The 16,331-nt window shown below is 44.1% G+C and overlaps 1 protein-coding gene across 1 annotated transcript in view; it reads right to left on the bottom strand.

The window, feature by feature from the left end:
* The window catches only part of ATP1A1 (ATPase Na+/K+ transporting subunit alpha 1), a 32,143-nt gene extending 28,333 nt beyond the window's left edge, over window positions 1-3,810 (bottom strand). The window contains exon 1 of the mRNA XM_048818641.2: window positions 3,649-3,810. Within this exon, the coding sequence (XP_048674598.1) occupies window positions 3,649-3,660 (12 nt within the window). The 5' untranslated portion in view covers window positions 3,661-3,810. The remainder of the gene's footprint in view (window positions 1-3,648) is intronic.
* Window positions 3,811-16,331: the final 12,521 nt, after the last annotated feature.

The following is a 16,331-nucleotide window of genomic DNA, read 5'->3' as shown; positions in this document are numbered from 1 at the left end:
TGAAAGGAGTAGAGTAGTCTGGAAAGATTGAGAGCCACTGCTATGAATGACTAGCACACTGCCACAGAAGTTTTACGGAATGGCTAGGGAGACCTCATTACACCCCACTTAGACACAATGAGCAGACTTGCTGTTTTCAGTCCTATACTCAACTTCTCCCTCCCCCTTTATGGAAAGAAGTATGTGGAAGCCACACTTAAAACTAGCTATGTTCAAAAGCTGGGCCATTCATGGAATAAAAAGACAGCAAATGCTAGATAACCCTCTGTGTTCCATGGAATTATTTTCATCAGAATCATAAGCAGAGCTGGCTTCTGAAACCCAGAAAACTCATGATTGAGCAGTCCTTCCTGATTTGTGGGGCTGTCCTAATGTGAAGCATGATTTGTTCTTGCTGTAGGACAGCACAAATAGGCTCCAATATTCAAGACAATATAGAGCACACTACTTGCCATGTAGAGTCAAACAAACAGATACAGCAAAAGGGAGATCATCATGTTGGCCAACTTTTTCAAAAGTACGAAGTGATGCCCAACTCAACACTTTACAGGGGCCTGATTTTCTGGAAGTACAGAGCACCTTCTGAAAGTCAGCGCCTTTTTAAGGGGTCAATTTGGGCACCCACAAATCAGTAACTGCTTTTGAAAGATCCCTTTTCTCAGCTGGTCTGTTCCCCCCAAATTTTGCTAGTTTCTGGCAAGAAAAGAAGCCTAGCCAGGGCTGAGCAGGCTTCAATTTTGAGTCTCACTTCCAGAGGTGAAACTGTATGCTTCAGTGAGTGTATCCTACAACCAGTTTAAAAAAAGGAAGCGGAGGGGAAAAGTAACAGAGTAAGCTGCTGCTCCTCCTTAGGCAATTTTCAGGCAAGATGGTATAAAAAGCAGTTCGGGATAATACAGAGAATGAGACAGTCTCTTGGCTACCTCTGTTCCTCACAATCCTGTGTGTCTTGAGGGGACAAGAGCTGAGCTCCTGACAGCTGTACTATTTGGCTGAAAACCCAGCAAAGCAGCCAGTCATCAGATTCCTCCTCCCTCACTACCATGTAAGTAGAGTGGCTGTTTCCATCAGCTTCTTTTCATACCCCCTACCTTCCCCATATATAGCAGTTATAAGGAGCACAGTTCTCCCTTCCCATAAACTGACACTTGGTTAAAAGAAAAAGGGGGGGGGGGGGAGAACCCTTTTCCTGTTTGGATAAACCAAGCAAAGATGGGTGAACAATATTTGTGGTTAAACCACAGTCTTTCCTCACTCAGTTCCATTTCACATCCCTTGCTTTAACAGGCTCTGATTTGACACATTCAATAGAACAGTGTTGCAAAGTCACAAGATAGTACACACATTCTGACTAAGAACACACACACATACACACAAACTACTCTGTCACAGATTTTCCATTAGTACCCCTCCTTGCTCCTTCGTTTTAAGTTTCAATACTAGGTCAAAAACAGTCTTAATATGCATAACCTGTGTCACTTTACATTTTTAAGTTCTTATATAGAATACAAAACATTAAAATATCCAACACAACCCCCACCACTCAGAACACCTTAATCCACCCCCACCCTGGCCTTTGGGCTATAACTGCAGTGAACAGTTTCTACAGGATGTTCTGACAATGTGTTTGAGTCAGGAGCTTTACAAAACCAATTTACATAATACAGTAGATTAACTGTACCTAGTTACAGTGGCCATGAAGTTTGTAGTGCCAATTACCCTTTTGGACAACTGTAAATAATTAAACAATCTAACAGATTGAGATACACTATACGCTCCAATGTTTTTTCTGGGCTACTAAATAACAGGACTTTGCTGATTTTTTTCTTTTTTAATTAGTGTCTGCACAGTCTCGTGTTGTCATGGCTCTCCTACCATTCAAGTATTTACGTCAACATTGTGACTGCTAAATGGCACTGATCAATCCAATGTTAGGTCAGTCAATATTTGTACAGCACTTTGGAAACAGACCACTGTAGCTGCTAAATATTATTACTAAATAAGCAGAGTCATTTTAGAACCTTTCAGGAAATGTTTTAAGAACCTTAATAGAAAAAAAAGTTTCCCTCCACATAGTTACCTGTACACCATCTAAAATATTCAGATTAAAAACAGACAATGCTTTTTATTTTTAAAACTGAGTCTAAATGATCAACTAGGGAGGGTTTTTCCTTTATGCTAGCTTTAAGACAAAGTTCTTCTCTGTCTGTTCCAAAAGTCTTGGCTTTTGCTTTCTTGGCTTCACTCAACCTTACTATTTTTATTATTATTTATTATTAAGGGATTTTTATTATTATGAATAATCAGCTATAAGAAGCTCTTTTCATTGCCAGTTACAACCTGGCAATCTGAAAGGAATCAAAAATGCCGATCCAGCCCCTTACCCAAGAGGGGAAAACTACATAAAGCATTGTGTTATACCATGCCAACAGTTAACAGGTTTGGTGTGATGCAATGAGTTTCTCAATCCTGAACACCTTCCTTCCCTCCCCTTTTTATCACTGGCTCTGGTTACTATTGCTAAACAAGCAGTACCTATTACCATGCAAACTTTCCCCTCTGGGCCTTGTACTTTACACTCCTTAAAGTACTTTTATAATAGCCAGAAGATATTTAAATGACCATACTTTCAAGTTTAGCTCCAGAAGGGCATCTGATAAGGTTACCATACAACTAAGATTTCTTTTCCATGTTGACCTGGGGACTGCTAGTATAACCTTCAACCTGGAACATGCATTCACCCACACCATCCACAGGCAAAGGCCCTTTATAACAACCTGAAAAACTTGGCCAATTTGTTAGCCACAGACCCAATGAAGGGGAAAAAGAGGGGAAAAAAAGTAAAGTTATCAGAAATGTTACACAGAACCTTTTCAGATGGGGCACTCTCCATTTTAACAGACTGATCTGCTCACCAGGTTTCTACAATAGCTTAAACATTAGATTAAGGTCTTTACTCCCTTCCCCCCCCCCCCATTTTTTTCCTATGCAGCTTTTACTCATGTTAGAGCAAATATCATTCTTTTAAAGTGTTAGGATTTAAACTAAGATCAGTTTCAAAAACCGAAACCTCCCCCTGTATGCCTAAAGCGATCGGATGCCTTTCAAGGAAACAAACTGTATAGTTGTACCGCTCCTTTAAAAACCAGCTCTCTCTGTGTGTGTGTGTGTGTGTGTGTGTCTCTCTCTCACACACACACCCCACCCCCTAGCGGCTTATTCATCGCGTGAAGTTAGAGCCCGGCATCAACGCGGCCGGACCCCTGGCGTGACCGTCCCCCCAACGCCGGCTGTTCATTGCCTGCCTAGGGTCCCGCAGACCCCCGGGAACCAGCCGCAGCCTCCCCGGCACCCAGGGCCGAGCCCACCGGCCCCTTCCGACGTCGCGCCCCCGCCCCGGCCGCACAACGGGCACTGCGCCCCGGCGCGTAGCTCCGGGCCCCGCGGGCGGGCGGGCGCCTGGCGGAACAGCGGCGGCCCCGGCGTGTGGCGCCCGTTGGGGGCGCCTCCCTCCTTCCCGGCCGCCGCCGCCGCCGCCGCCGCCGGGCCTCGGCAAAGCCACGAGGCGCCCCCGGGCCACGCCCGCCTGGAGCCGGGCCGGGCCCGCGCGCCAAAGGGCCCGCCCCGCCGGGCTTCCCGCACACTCACCCCCTTGCCCATGGTGGCGGTGCCGGGGCGCGCGGTCTCACTCGGGGCTGCCACGTGTCCTGCGCCGCGGCGGGGACTCCTCCTGCTGCTGCTGCTGCTGCTGCTGCGGCGGCGGCTGCACCGGCGACTCCCGGCCCGCTGCTGCTGCTACTGCCGCCGCCCCCGCAGAGCTGCGACTACGGGCGCCGCTTCCCGCCGCCTAAAGAAGGGAGCGAGGCCCCGCCCCTCCCCCCCGCCTCGCCGGCTTGGCTCGTGAGAGCGGGCGCGCGCGCCAGCGGCCTGGTGTGTGAGCGCCGGCCCCGGCTCCGCCCTGCGCGCCCCCGGGCAGCCCGCGCGCGCGCGCGCGCGCGGGGGGGGGGGGGGCTCCCTCTGGGGAGGGAAACCCAGCCGGCATCGGCAGAGGCGTCGCCACAGCACCCGTCGTCCGCCTGCCCCCGCAGTCCCAGACCTGGAGGCTGTTCGCGCTCGGCCCCGGGCCTGGGGAGCGGGCACTATCAGGTGCTTCAGAGAGGAAGAGGCAAAAACTACATAAAGTTTAGAGCCGCGTCCATCTGCAACCGTGGTCCGCGGATATCCACAGGTTTTCAGGGTCCACACTTAACAGACACTTACGTAAACGTGGCTCAGGGAACACTTCCTGGTAGGACTTCTTCCTCACATACACTCCCACCCCCCTCAGTACAGTGTTAGGAAGAAGTGACACAGACACCCGGTGCTCCTTTCCAGTGAGTATAGTGTTAGGAAGAAGGGTCTGATATCACACACCCATCCACCCACACACTTTCAAAGTAGATGCACAACAGATACCACAGAAACAAGAAGGTTTCATGCAAGAAAGAAGTTTGAGAAGGTCAGTCTATACCAACCGTCTTACACACGTTGTGCCATCATTTATACTTGTGCAAAGGGAGTGTAAAACACTCTTAATGAACCGCATAAGTGAATAATTTGTGATGTGGTAGAATTTTTACCAAATCAGCAGGTGCAATGGATTGGAGAATCAAGCCTTGCATGCATGGCCACCATGGATGTGCACCGAATGCATGCATGCAATAGACATACATCCACATTCCATGCATGTCAAGACCTCCTCACTCTAACACACAAAACCTTGTTGCTATCATATCTATGTAGTATCTTTTCAAGCTTTTGGGGGGCTTGACCTACTAAGTTATCTTTAAGCTGACTAATTCTTAAAAAACACAAAAATAAAAAAACCTAGTCCATATTCTCCTGAGAGAGTGACAGACCATATGCCAGTCCTATAATCAAATAATTTCCAGGAACTGTAACCATTTGTAAATAGCAGCATACCTTTTCCGCCTTACCCCTGCTCACTGTTTCAAGACTTTAGCATCTGAAGCTTTGCCAGCTTTGCACAATCACTAGTAATCATTATTTGCATTCATTCAAACTTGTCTGTGGCAACAGTCTTCAAGTGCACAATGGGACCCACCTATACCATATCAGCTACATTGCATAAATATTGAGTCAAACCATACCTTTGCAGATATAGGTATCAGCTCCTCACATTTAGGAGTTCAGAGTAGCAGCCGTGTTAGTACTCCTTTTCTTTTTGTGGATACAGACTAACAAATTTGAGCATAAACTTTCGTGAGCTACAGCTCATTTCATCGGATGCATGTGGTGGAAAATACAGGGGGGAGATTTGATATACACAGAGAACATGAAACAATGGGTGTTACCATATACACTATAACGAGAGTGATCAGGTAAGGTGAGCTGTTATCAGCAGGAGAGGGAAAAAAAGCCAGAAAATAACAGACCACCACTAGCCATCACCTTTACACCACAACTAAAACCTCTCCTACACATCAAGGATCTACAACCTCTCCTGAAGGACGACCCATCACTCTCATAGATCTTGGGAGACAGACCAGTCCTCGCTTACAGACAGCTCCACAACCTAAAGCAAATACCAGCAACCACACAACAAAAACCACTAACCCAGGAACCTATCCTTGCAACAAAGCTCGTTGCCAACTGTGTCCGCATATCTATTTAGGGGACACCATCATAGGGCCTAATTACATCAGCCACACTATCAGAGGCTCGTTCACCTGCACATCTACCAATGTGATATATGCCATCATGTGCCAGCAATACCCCTCTGCCATGTACATTGGCCAAACTGGACAGTCTCTACATAAAAGACAAAATGGACACAAATCAGACGTCAAGAATTATAACATTCAAAAACCAGTCAGAGAACACTTCAGTCTCTCTGGTCACTCGATTATAGATCCAAAAGTTGCAATTCTTAAGCAAAAAAACTTAAAAAACAGACTCCAATGAGAGACTGCTGAATTGGAATTAATTTGAAAACTGGATTACATTACATTAGGCTTGAATAAAGACTGGGAGTGGATGTGTCATTACACAAAGTAAAAAAATTTCCCAGGTTTATCCCTCCTCTCCCCCCACTGTTCCTCACACATTCTTGTGAACTGCTGGAAATGGACCACCTTGATTACACTACAAAAGATTTCTCTCTCTCCTGCTGGTAATAGCTCACCTTACCTGATCACTCTCGTTATAGTGTGTATGGTAACACCCATTTTTTCATGTTCTCTGTGTATATAAAATCTCCCCACTGTATTTTCCACTGCATGCATCCGATGAAATGAGCTGTAGCTCACGAAAGCTTATGCTCAAACAAATGTGTTAGTCTCTAAGGTGTCACAAGTACTCCTTTTCTTTTTACATTTAGGAGTGAAACCTATCCTTTATTTTGCTTGCCATTAAGAGAATCCAAGTAAATGTAGACCAAAGAGCTCCCTATGAGAACACAACTGGAAATGTCACCATCCTCAGTGAAGAAAAGTCCCTATTAAGCAGTGACAGTTTTTAAAAAGAGCCGATGAAGTGAGCTGTAGCTCACGAAAGCTTACGCTCAGATAAATTGGTTAGTCTCTAAGGTGCCACAAGCACTCCTTTTCTTTTTGTGAATACAGACTAACATGGCTCCTACTCTGAAACCTTTAAAAAGATTGTAACTAGTACCATTCTACACCCAAGTCTTCTCAGCACTAGCATTACGTCAGCTCCACTGGTATTTGCAATACTGGACTCCATTAGAGATGGGCCAATAGCTGCTGGCACCATGTTGATTAGACCCGCCCTGAGCCGGGGTGGATGACATGGTACTTGAAATTCCGGTGGCCCTGTTAGTCCAGGATTAAAGCCTTGATAAAGCCTGTTCTCAAGGCCAGTAAATATATATAGATATTTTTGGTGGCAAAAAATAGCTTCTGAATCGCAATCAGCTGAGAGATTGCACTAGACTTTAGCATGCCAACTTCAGTGCTTTCAAGCATAGTTATGACCAGAAAGTTATGACTAGTGCAGTATTGCCAGCCAGAACTGTTCAAAAATCCTGAGTCAGGCTCACCAAAAATCATGAGATTGGCTTTAAAATCATGAGTTTATGAAAAAAATAATAGATCTGGTGTTTTTTATTTGCCTTCTGCTTTTTGAGCCTTTAGGGCAGTGTTTCTCAAGTGCGGCAAAACATCAGCCCCTCCTCCAAAGCTGTCAGTAGCGGTTGGGCCATGTCCCTCTCTGGAGGCAAAAGCTGGAGGAGCAGGCAGCCAGTGAGTTCCTCACCTTCCCCGGGGGGCAGTGGGGTCGGGCTTCAGCCCTTAGGTGGCAGGCTCCAGGCTGTGTTCCCTGACTGTGTGGTGATGGGATTTGGCCCCAAGCTCACCCCCGCATATCATCCTGGCCCCCACTGCCTCCCCTAGTGCCCCATTGTCACTGGCTCCACTGCCTCCATACCATCTCTGCTGTGAAAAGTGATATTTGTGTGTTCGTTGTTAGCACTTTTCACAAGAGACTTACTCTCTAGCAAGTCTTTAAAAAAAGCAACCAAAAAAACCGCAAAAGAAGCAACAAGTAAAAAAGACAAGAATGTGCAAAGCACCTTATTTGTGTTTCTATTCTGTTTAGGTCCAGTAAAGAATAGAGGCAACTGTACATTTTTAATATTGAGTCTGCAAAAAAAAGTCCTACATAAATAAATTACAATGATTTGGACATGTAGATGTGCACATGTGTTTGTTTTTCCTAAAGTTAATTAAGTATTTTCGGAAAAATTGAGAGAGTGGCCACCAGCAAGAGTTGGTGGTTGTACTCTGAGGCCACCTAAAAATTTGTTGTGAGAACCTCTGCTTTAGGGTGCACTAAGGTCACATTTTGAAGCTGTCTCTGCAGCCAGGGGGCTGGAAACTTACTTTGTCTTTAAGAATTAAGGCTCAAATCATCGTATATCCACTTGGCTCCAGGAGCTGGAGCTTTAAGGAAAACACTGATTTTTTTTTTTTTTTTTTTTGTCATGAATCACAGGAGTTGGCAACACTGAACTTGACACAAACATTACTATGGAAGATTCTATGACCTGTGCTAAGCAGGAAGTCAGATCACAGGGGTTCCTTGTGGCCTTAAAAACCTATGAAAAGTGACTATGTACAAATTCTCCTTAGTCAGCAGGTTTGCTTCCTTTGCTTACAAATCCTATTTTAGCCAATCAAATAAATTCATTAGCCCAGTAGACCCCATTCAGCCCTGGCAGCGAGAGTTAGGGACACACAGGAAGACCCACTATTCTGTCTCTCTAGTCGCATTTCAGAGCTGAGCCTTAATGAAAGGTTTAATTTAAATTTAAAGGGAGACCTGCCTGTACAGAGGTAGCTTTTCTTCAAGTAGTAAGCTTGGTAGTATTACAGAAATGTGGATCCTTAAATAGCTCAATTGCAGGAAATGGTGCTAGCCGAAGAGAGAATGAAGCCTTGTTTTCAATGGAGTGGAAGAACTAGAGTGCCTCCTGGATTTGACGTAGCTGTCAAAGTGGATGAACCTTCATTTTATTAAGGACGGCTATCCAGTCCTTTAATGAGGAGATTTTAAATTCCCCAAACCAGAATAGACTAGAGATCATTAAAAAGGGGAAGATGGGAGCATGTAAGATTTTGTCACTTCATCATCCTGGGCAGTTTCTTGTTTCAAATCCTCTTAAGTTAGCCCTGGTTTAGAGCCCTATATGGTCAGCATCCTCCTGATTAGTGCATCTGGTTCAGGGGTTCTCAAACTGGGGGGTCAAGACCCCTCAGGGGATCGTGAGGTTATTACATGGGGGTCATGAGGTGTCAGCCTCCACCCCAAACCCTGCTTTGCCCCCGGCATTTATAATGGTGTTAAATATATTTAAAAGTGTTTTTAATTTATAAGGGGGGGGGGGTGTCACACTCAGAGGCTTGCTGCATGAAAGGAGTCACCAGTACAAAAGTTTGAAAACCACTGACCTAGTTGGTAGAGCATCGGAGAAGGCATTAGACCTCCTGGGTTCCATTCTCTGCTCTGCCCTGACTCAGTGTAGTCTTTGTGGTGAATCACTTAAGTTGCCTCCAGCTCACATTCCCTCTGTAAAACGGGGATCAATCCTATTCAAATAATTGTAAGCCATTTTGCAAGCCTTGAATGAAAGATGCAGTGTATGTAGGAAGCATCACTGTTATTTTTCTTAAAATCATTTCCACAGCATCAAATGGTGATGGTTTAGGCAGAGCACTCTGCCTTTAGATAGGGGAATTAGCAGCATGTGAAATTTAAAGAAATAAAAATTCTGGGCCTGATCCTGACCTCAGAGCAGGGTGAGAAGATGGAAAGCACTATATGAGTTCTTAAGATTATTACTGTTTAGATGGGTGTGTTCATTTTATAACGATTGATTTTTTAAAAAAATTTTAAAGAAGCCAATCTACACTAAAACTTCCAGCGTAGCTGCCATGGTCGGAGATTTCCTGAACAATGCTAGTGCAGATGAGGTATAAGAGAATGCCTGTCATGTCTGAGGCAAAAAAGAGTTTCTAAATAGAATGATTTAAAATGTCAATGTTCTCTATGAGGGGGATCTGCCTGGACAAGGCTGTTTTCAAAATTGATTTTTGCCAAATCATGGTAGTCAAAGAAATGTCTCTTGTTGCAGGCCTACAGTTAAAATTTAGCTCGACCTAGCTACATTGCTAAGGTGTGAGGAAAAATTCACATCCTGAGTACCATTGTTAAACCAACCTAAGCCCTGGGTGTAGATGCAGCTGGGTCAATGAAGTATGCTTCCATCAACTTCACTACCATCGCTTGGGAAGGTGGATTATCTACTTTGATGGAAAAAACCTCTTCCACTCATGTAGGAAGGGCCTGCACTATAGGCTCTACAGCGGCACAGCTGCAGTGCCCTTAAGTGCAAACATGTCCTTGGACCTCCTAACAGAAACAAAGCTAAAATCTTTGTATTGCTCCCGGTTATTTGGTTACGCACCTTTGTTTATGTATAGGGCCTAGATTAAATTAGTTATGTTTGTAAAGTGCTTTGAAGATGGAAAGCACTATACAAGTTCTTAATTTTATTATTACTGTTCAGATGGGTATGTCTGATTTATTTTTCAATTTTAAAGAAGGTTTCTGTGTTGTGGGAGATACATTACCTGTGCTAACCCAGGTTTTTTTTTTTTTTTGAACTATGTCTTATTTAGGAAATTTTAACAGGTTTACAAACTATAGATATATGAATATCAGACACAATACAATAGTCACTACAGCAGTGAGTTTTTGTTTAGGGAAACATTACACAGTAATAGAATCATTGGGTCTCTCTTTAACAGGGTGTTACCATGCTAACCCAGGTTTTAATGGCATAATTGATTAGATAAACATTTCTTTTTAGACACTTCATCCGGGGGAAGGGAACCAACTCTATTGTTAAACAAGCATTGTTTATGATGTTCAGAACACTTTGTAAAAAGAAAAGGAGTACTTGTGGCACCTTAGAGACTAACAAATTTATTTGAGCATAAGCTTTTGTGAGCTACAGCTCACTTCATCGGATGCATGCAGTGGAAAATATAGTGGGGAGATTTATATACACAGAGAACATGAAACAATGGGTGTTACCATACACACTGTAACGAGTGATCAGGTAAGGTGAGCTATTACCAGCAGGAGAGGAAAAAAAATCCTTTTGTATTTCTTAGTCATCATACTGCCAGAGATCTCAAAGCAATTTACAGACATTATTTTAGCTCCACACAACACCCCCCTTCTCCCCATGTGCTAGGCAAGTATCATGGTCTCATTTTACAAATGGGGAAGCCAGCCCAGAGAAGGGCAGTGACTTGCCCAACATCATGCAGAAAATGGGGTGGAGCTGGGAATGGAGGCCAGCTCTCCTGACTCCCAGTCCTATACCTTAAACACAAGTGTCCTTGCATCACACTCTTATCCTTCCTAAATCCATTTGAGTCCCCTGTTAAGAAACTGACCTGCAGCTGTCATTTTGATCTCTCACTATATAACTGGGAGAGACAAGGTGGGCGAGGCGATGTTTTATTGGATCAACTTCAGTTGGTGGAAGTGACGGAGCTCTCCTACAACTCTCTGCAAAGTTTGCAAACTTGTCCTTTCTAACCATGAGAAGTTGGGCCAACTAAAGCTATTACCTCACCCACCTTGTCTCTCTAACATCCTTGGATCAACACAGCTACAAAACTCCAAACAACTATATAAGTCGGGTCATGTCAAACCGGTACAGTGAAACTCCTCTTATCGGCCCCTCTCCATTTCAGTTATGTTACTCGCTTTGCATCACTTGCGTGAAAGACTGCTCCCTCCCCAATTTGTGAGGTGCCTTGACAAGGAAAAGCACGATTCAACATTTTATTGATCAGAATACATTCCATGGTTCCAATTCAATCTGAATGAAAAAGGTTCTGCTGAACTAGGATAGGAGAGCTTCAAGGCAAACCCAGGTGTTGATGATTCATTAAGCAGCACTCTGTCCCAGACTAGGATTTAAAAGGGGGTGAGGTTTGCTAATACATGCTAAGGAACATGTATCAAAAGTTTAGTGTAGACACGGCAGTGCATACCTGAACATGTTCTACGCTGGTCCCGTTAAAGCCCATCTTCCCCTCTAGGTGTCAGCTCAACCAGTTTAGCATGCATTAAAGTCTGCGTGCCTTGCCTAAGCTAACATTAAAAAAAAAAAAAAGAAAGAAAAAATCTAGTAAACACATGCTAATATATCTTAAATCCTAGTCTAGACCAGTGTTTCTCAACCAGGGTACATGTACCCCTGAGGTACGCAGAGGTTTTCCAGGAGATACGTCACCTCATCTAGATATTTGCCCAGTTTTACAACAGGCTACATAAAAAGCACAAGTGAAGTCAGTACAAACTAAAGTTTCATCCAATGACTTGTTTATACTACTTTATATACACTGTACACTGAAATGTAAGTACAGTATTTAAATTTCAATTTATTTATTTTTGTAATTATATGGTAAAAATGAGAAAGTGAGCAATTTTTCAGTAATAGTGTGCTCTGACACTTTTTAAAATTTTAGACTGATTGTGTAAGCAAGTAATTTTTTAAGTGAAGTGTAACTTGGGGGGTACGCAAGATCAATCAGACTCTTGAAAGGGGTACAGTAATTTGGAAAGGTTGAGAGCCACTGGTCTAGACAAGGTCCTTGATTCAAGAGTGAACCCATGCCTGAACTCACTGTGCTGCTGGAGGTGCCAACTTCCAAAGATGCTTCTGTGGCACTTTTCAGTTGGTGTGTTAACCCTCAAATGCCAGTCACCATCATTACATTCTACCTACCAAAATTCAATTGGATACAGACTTTTTCCCTCCCTTACTGTCCTAAACCGTTGTGTGGTGTTGTCACAAGCTCCTGAACCAGTGACCGTGTTCTACAGCAGGGGAGGCTGTGTTGCAGTAAGTGATTCCTGGATGTGCTGCCGCGGTCGACAGGCACCATAGCCCAGTGCTGTGTGTGATCGCAAAGGCTCTCAATGCAGGACACGGTTAAGATTTGATTTATAGAATGATACACTGAATTGTTTTCAGGGCAAGGGTGTGTTACCGGCATTTACTTTAGCTTTGAGTTCTGAGGGCCCCCTCCGCATGTAATGGGTCCATTCTTTTCAAGTACCGATAAAAGGGTCTGGATCAACAGTCCCTGAGACTGCAGTCCCTCTATCAATCCAGAGAACACATACTGCCTGTGCAGCGTGTTCCCCCAGGTTGTGCTGCCCAGATACTTTACCCCTGGCCTGGACAGAAGCGTCTCCTCTAGGGAAAACAAAGTCTTCATGAGTTTGACTCAGCCTTGACCTCTCTGCTAAACTGCCTGCAAAGGGGATAGTTATTGCCTGTTGTGGAGACTTGCCTCCTAGGAATTGGACTGAAATGACACACTTTTTTCCCCCCACTTATCACTAAAGAGCTGTCAAAAATATCAAATTTCAGTTACGACTTGGAGGTGAAAAACACCAGACCCTTTTTCCAGACTCCAAGAGCCATTCAGCCCTGTGCAATGCAGCAGTTCTGCCACTTTATACATTTAGGGCTTGTCAACACTTACATTTCGTAGCACTCTAACTTGCTGGCTCAGGGTGTGAAAAATCACCCCCCTCAGCGCAGCAAGTTTGAAGGCTTTAAAGCACTAGTGTGGGCAGGCTCCGAGCGCTAGGAGCTGTGCTCCCAGCGCTCAGAGCTAATCCCCTCGTGGAGGTGGATTACCAGGAGCACTGGGAGAGCTCTCTCCCAGCACTTGCATGTGACCACACTCGCACTTCAAAGCGCTGCCGCAGCTCCCACAACAGCGCTTTGAAGTTTCCAGTGTAGCCATGCCCTTAATCCACTGGGGCATATGCCTCACATGTTGTGATTGCAAATGTGATATGCAGCTAAACAGTATGGTACACCACTGCAAATTCACCACCACAGAGTCTTGGGTGAAAACAGGCTAATTCTACTTCTGCTGGTGTAGATTAGGAGTTAACTCCATTGATTGCTCTGGAGTACTTCTGTGTACAAGTGTTTAGTTGCTAAGGGCAAAAATAGAAAACATGCTCTCTGCCTATGTTTTGTGCGGAAAGTGGTATAGCAGTATAAGAAAATCAGTAAGTCTGTGTTTTCAACATCTAGCTGTGCGGGCGGGCGGGAAGGGATAGCTCAGTAGTTTGAGCATTGGCCTGCTAAACCCAGGGTTGTGAGTTCAATCCTTGAGGGGGCCATTTGGGATCTGGGGCAAAAATTGGGGATTGGTCCTGCTTTGAGCAGGGGGTTGGACTAGATGACCTCCTGAGGTCTCTTCCAACCCTGAGATTCTAAGTTTAAAAAAAAAAAAAAAAGCACATTTGGTAGGGGAATTGTGTGGCTCAGTGGGTCAGTAATGGCACATAGACTTTCACCTCTAGATTAGTGGATTACATTTAGCCCAGGTTTATTGGGCTGAAAGTTCTATCTGGCAACTTCTCAGGGACTCCAATGTCATAACCACATTTCAGCTGCCAAGTTCCACCCTGTAAGTGGATACATTTCAATGGCAGATGAAGTGAACCTCGGATGGAGTTTACAAGGTAAATCACATTGAGATTCAGCATATTATATAAATGCATATCACTACATATCACTTTTTATCATAGTGCTTAACAAAGGTGAATTTTATTAAATTGAGGGGCAGAGAGGACAGACTTGCCCAAGGCCATGCAGCATGTCTATAGCAAAGTCAGGATAAGAATCCAGGACCCCTGACTCCCAGTCTCCTGTTCTTACTGCTAGACATGCTGCCTAAGCCTTCCACACATACATATACCTGCTTTTACAATGTACTATATATTGGCATAACAGGGAAGCCAAGCTTTTTACTCATCTGACAGAGCCTGAACTCAGAAGCTGGGGGTTGTGTGTGTGAGAAAGAGTTAAAGAGTATACAAGTGTCCCATTATCTGCCTGATCCTTTTTTATTGTGGTGCCAATACACCTACAAGCAGTGTGTGTGGTGTTGCAATAGGGGCCCTCAAGTACATAAACACAGCTCCTCTTGACTTCAGTGGGAGTTGTTGCACATACATATGTAGGGGTAATCTTTGGCCTGTAGACAGTAGAATGACCTTCAGATCCAACAGCCACGCACCTGCAGCTCCCATTAAGAAGCTGTTTCTCTTCATCCACCCCTCCCCTTATCTCTGAAGGTGAAGTCTTCAAAGAATGGCATTACTTATAGCCCACAAACCAGGCAGCAGCGGCAGAGATAAAATGAGAGAGAGCTACTGGTCAAACATCTATGAAGGAGGTTAAAAAGGCAAGCAAAAGGGATTTGTGTTTTTTAAAAGGGTAATTCACTTACCGAGGACACAGAACACAAGGTGATTGTGTGTAACTACATTTCCATCGACCTCCCAGGCTGTAATTACAGCTCTCGCACCCCCTACTGGCTTGTCTTTTAGTTTTAATGAGATCATTTTGGAAGATAAGGTCCTGATTCCATTAACAGAAAACTAACCCAGGCCATTTCACACAGGTAAGCATCAAGGATACCAAAGACAAACATACAAACACTGTAAAAAGAAAAGGAGGATTTGTGGCACCTTAGAGACTAATACATTTATTAGCGCATAAGCTTGTGAGCTACAGCTCACTTCATCGGATGCCATTCTTTGCTAATTTTCTTCATATGCTTCCCCCCCCCCCCCCCCCGCCCCGAGGAATCTAAACATTTTGCATTGTTGATAATACTTTGCATTTTTCTAGTGCCTTTCATCTAAGGCCTTCAAATCCCCTTCAAAACATTAACAATGAAGCCTTGTGCCACTCCCTCCTTGCTGCTCCTCCCTCCTGCTGTGCTTGTAAGTATTCTTGCTTTCAATTTGGGGCATCTGAGGCACACAAGGTGACAGACAAACACTTCAAAAGTGGTCAGTGGTTTTGGGGTGTCTCAGTCTTGGGGCTTAAGCAACCTGCACCTCCAACTGAAGGACATGGGAGTGGCAATTTCCCAGCACTTCTAAATATCAAGTTCAAGGTGTCTCAAACTGAGCTCTCAAAAACTGAGACACTTCCAATACAAATTTTTAAAAAGTGGCCTGAGTGACTTAAGGGATGCACAGCAAATCAGAGCTAAGACTGGAACCCAGAAGTCCTGACTCGCAGTCCCTGATCTAACCACTAGACATACTTTCCACAGCTATGTTTGAGACATTTGGAAAACCTGTACTATAGGATCCCATTCTCTAGCTGCAGACAAACTCTGATGCCTCTCTCTTTGCCAATTAGTTATCTGAAAGATAAGCAGCTTTGAAATCCCTAGACTCCCTGGAACCACAGCTTCAAATTGCTCCAGGGTTGTCTGAGCCCGTCAACATTCCAAAGCAGATAAGCTGAATTCTATGTAGTTTATACTGTGTACATGCTTCTTTTGAACCAGACCCTAAGCCCATGGTCCTCTATGTACATTAACTGCCAAGGCACCCTTTGTATGTGTAGGGGTTGACCCCCATCATCCTCAGCCAAAAATATGTCTTCTACACGTTCTTAACATGACTATGGTGACAGCATTTTGATTGTGAGAGTGGTTCGTTATATTAGAGCTGGTTGAAATTTTTGCGTTTTTTTCTAGCTACCAGTAATGTATAGCTTGTAGAACAGCTTGGTATCTACATTTTACTAAAATAATCTTACATTTATAAGAGTATTCCATATAAAAACTACATTACAAGAACATTAAACTTGCAAAGTGAAGTCAGAAAGTGGCAAAATGCAACCTTAACTCTCCCCTTTGTGGGTATGCGTTATGATATAGTCTTATGCCAATATT

The sequence above is a fragment of the Caretta caretta genome, chromosome 1 (genome assembly GCF_965140235.1).
Source record: "Caretta caretta isolate rCarCar2 chromosome 1, rCarCar1.hap1, whole genome shotgun sequence".
In the NCBI taxonomy this organism is placed as follows: domain Eukaryota; kingdom Metazoa; phylum Chordata; order Testudines; family Cheloniidae; genus Caretta; species Caretta caretta.
The sequence above is the reverse complement of the archived record's forward strand: the minus strand, read 5'-3'. Positions and strand labels throughout refer to the sequence as shown.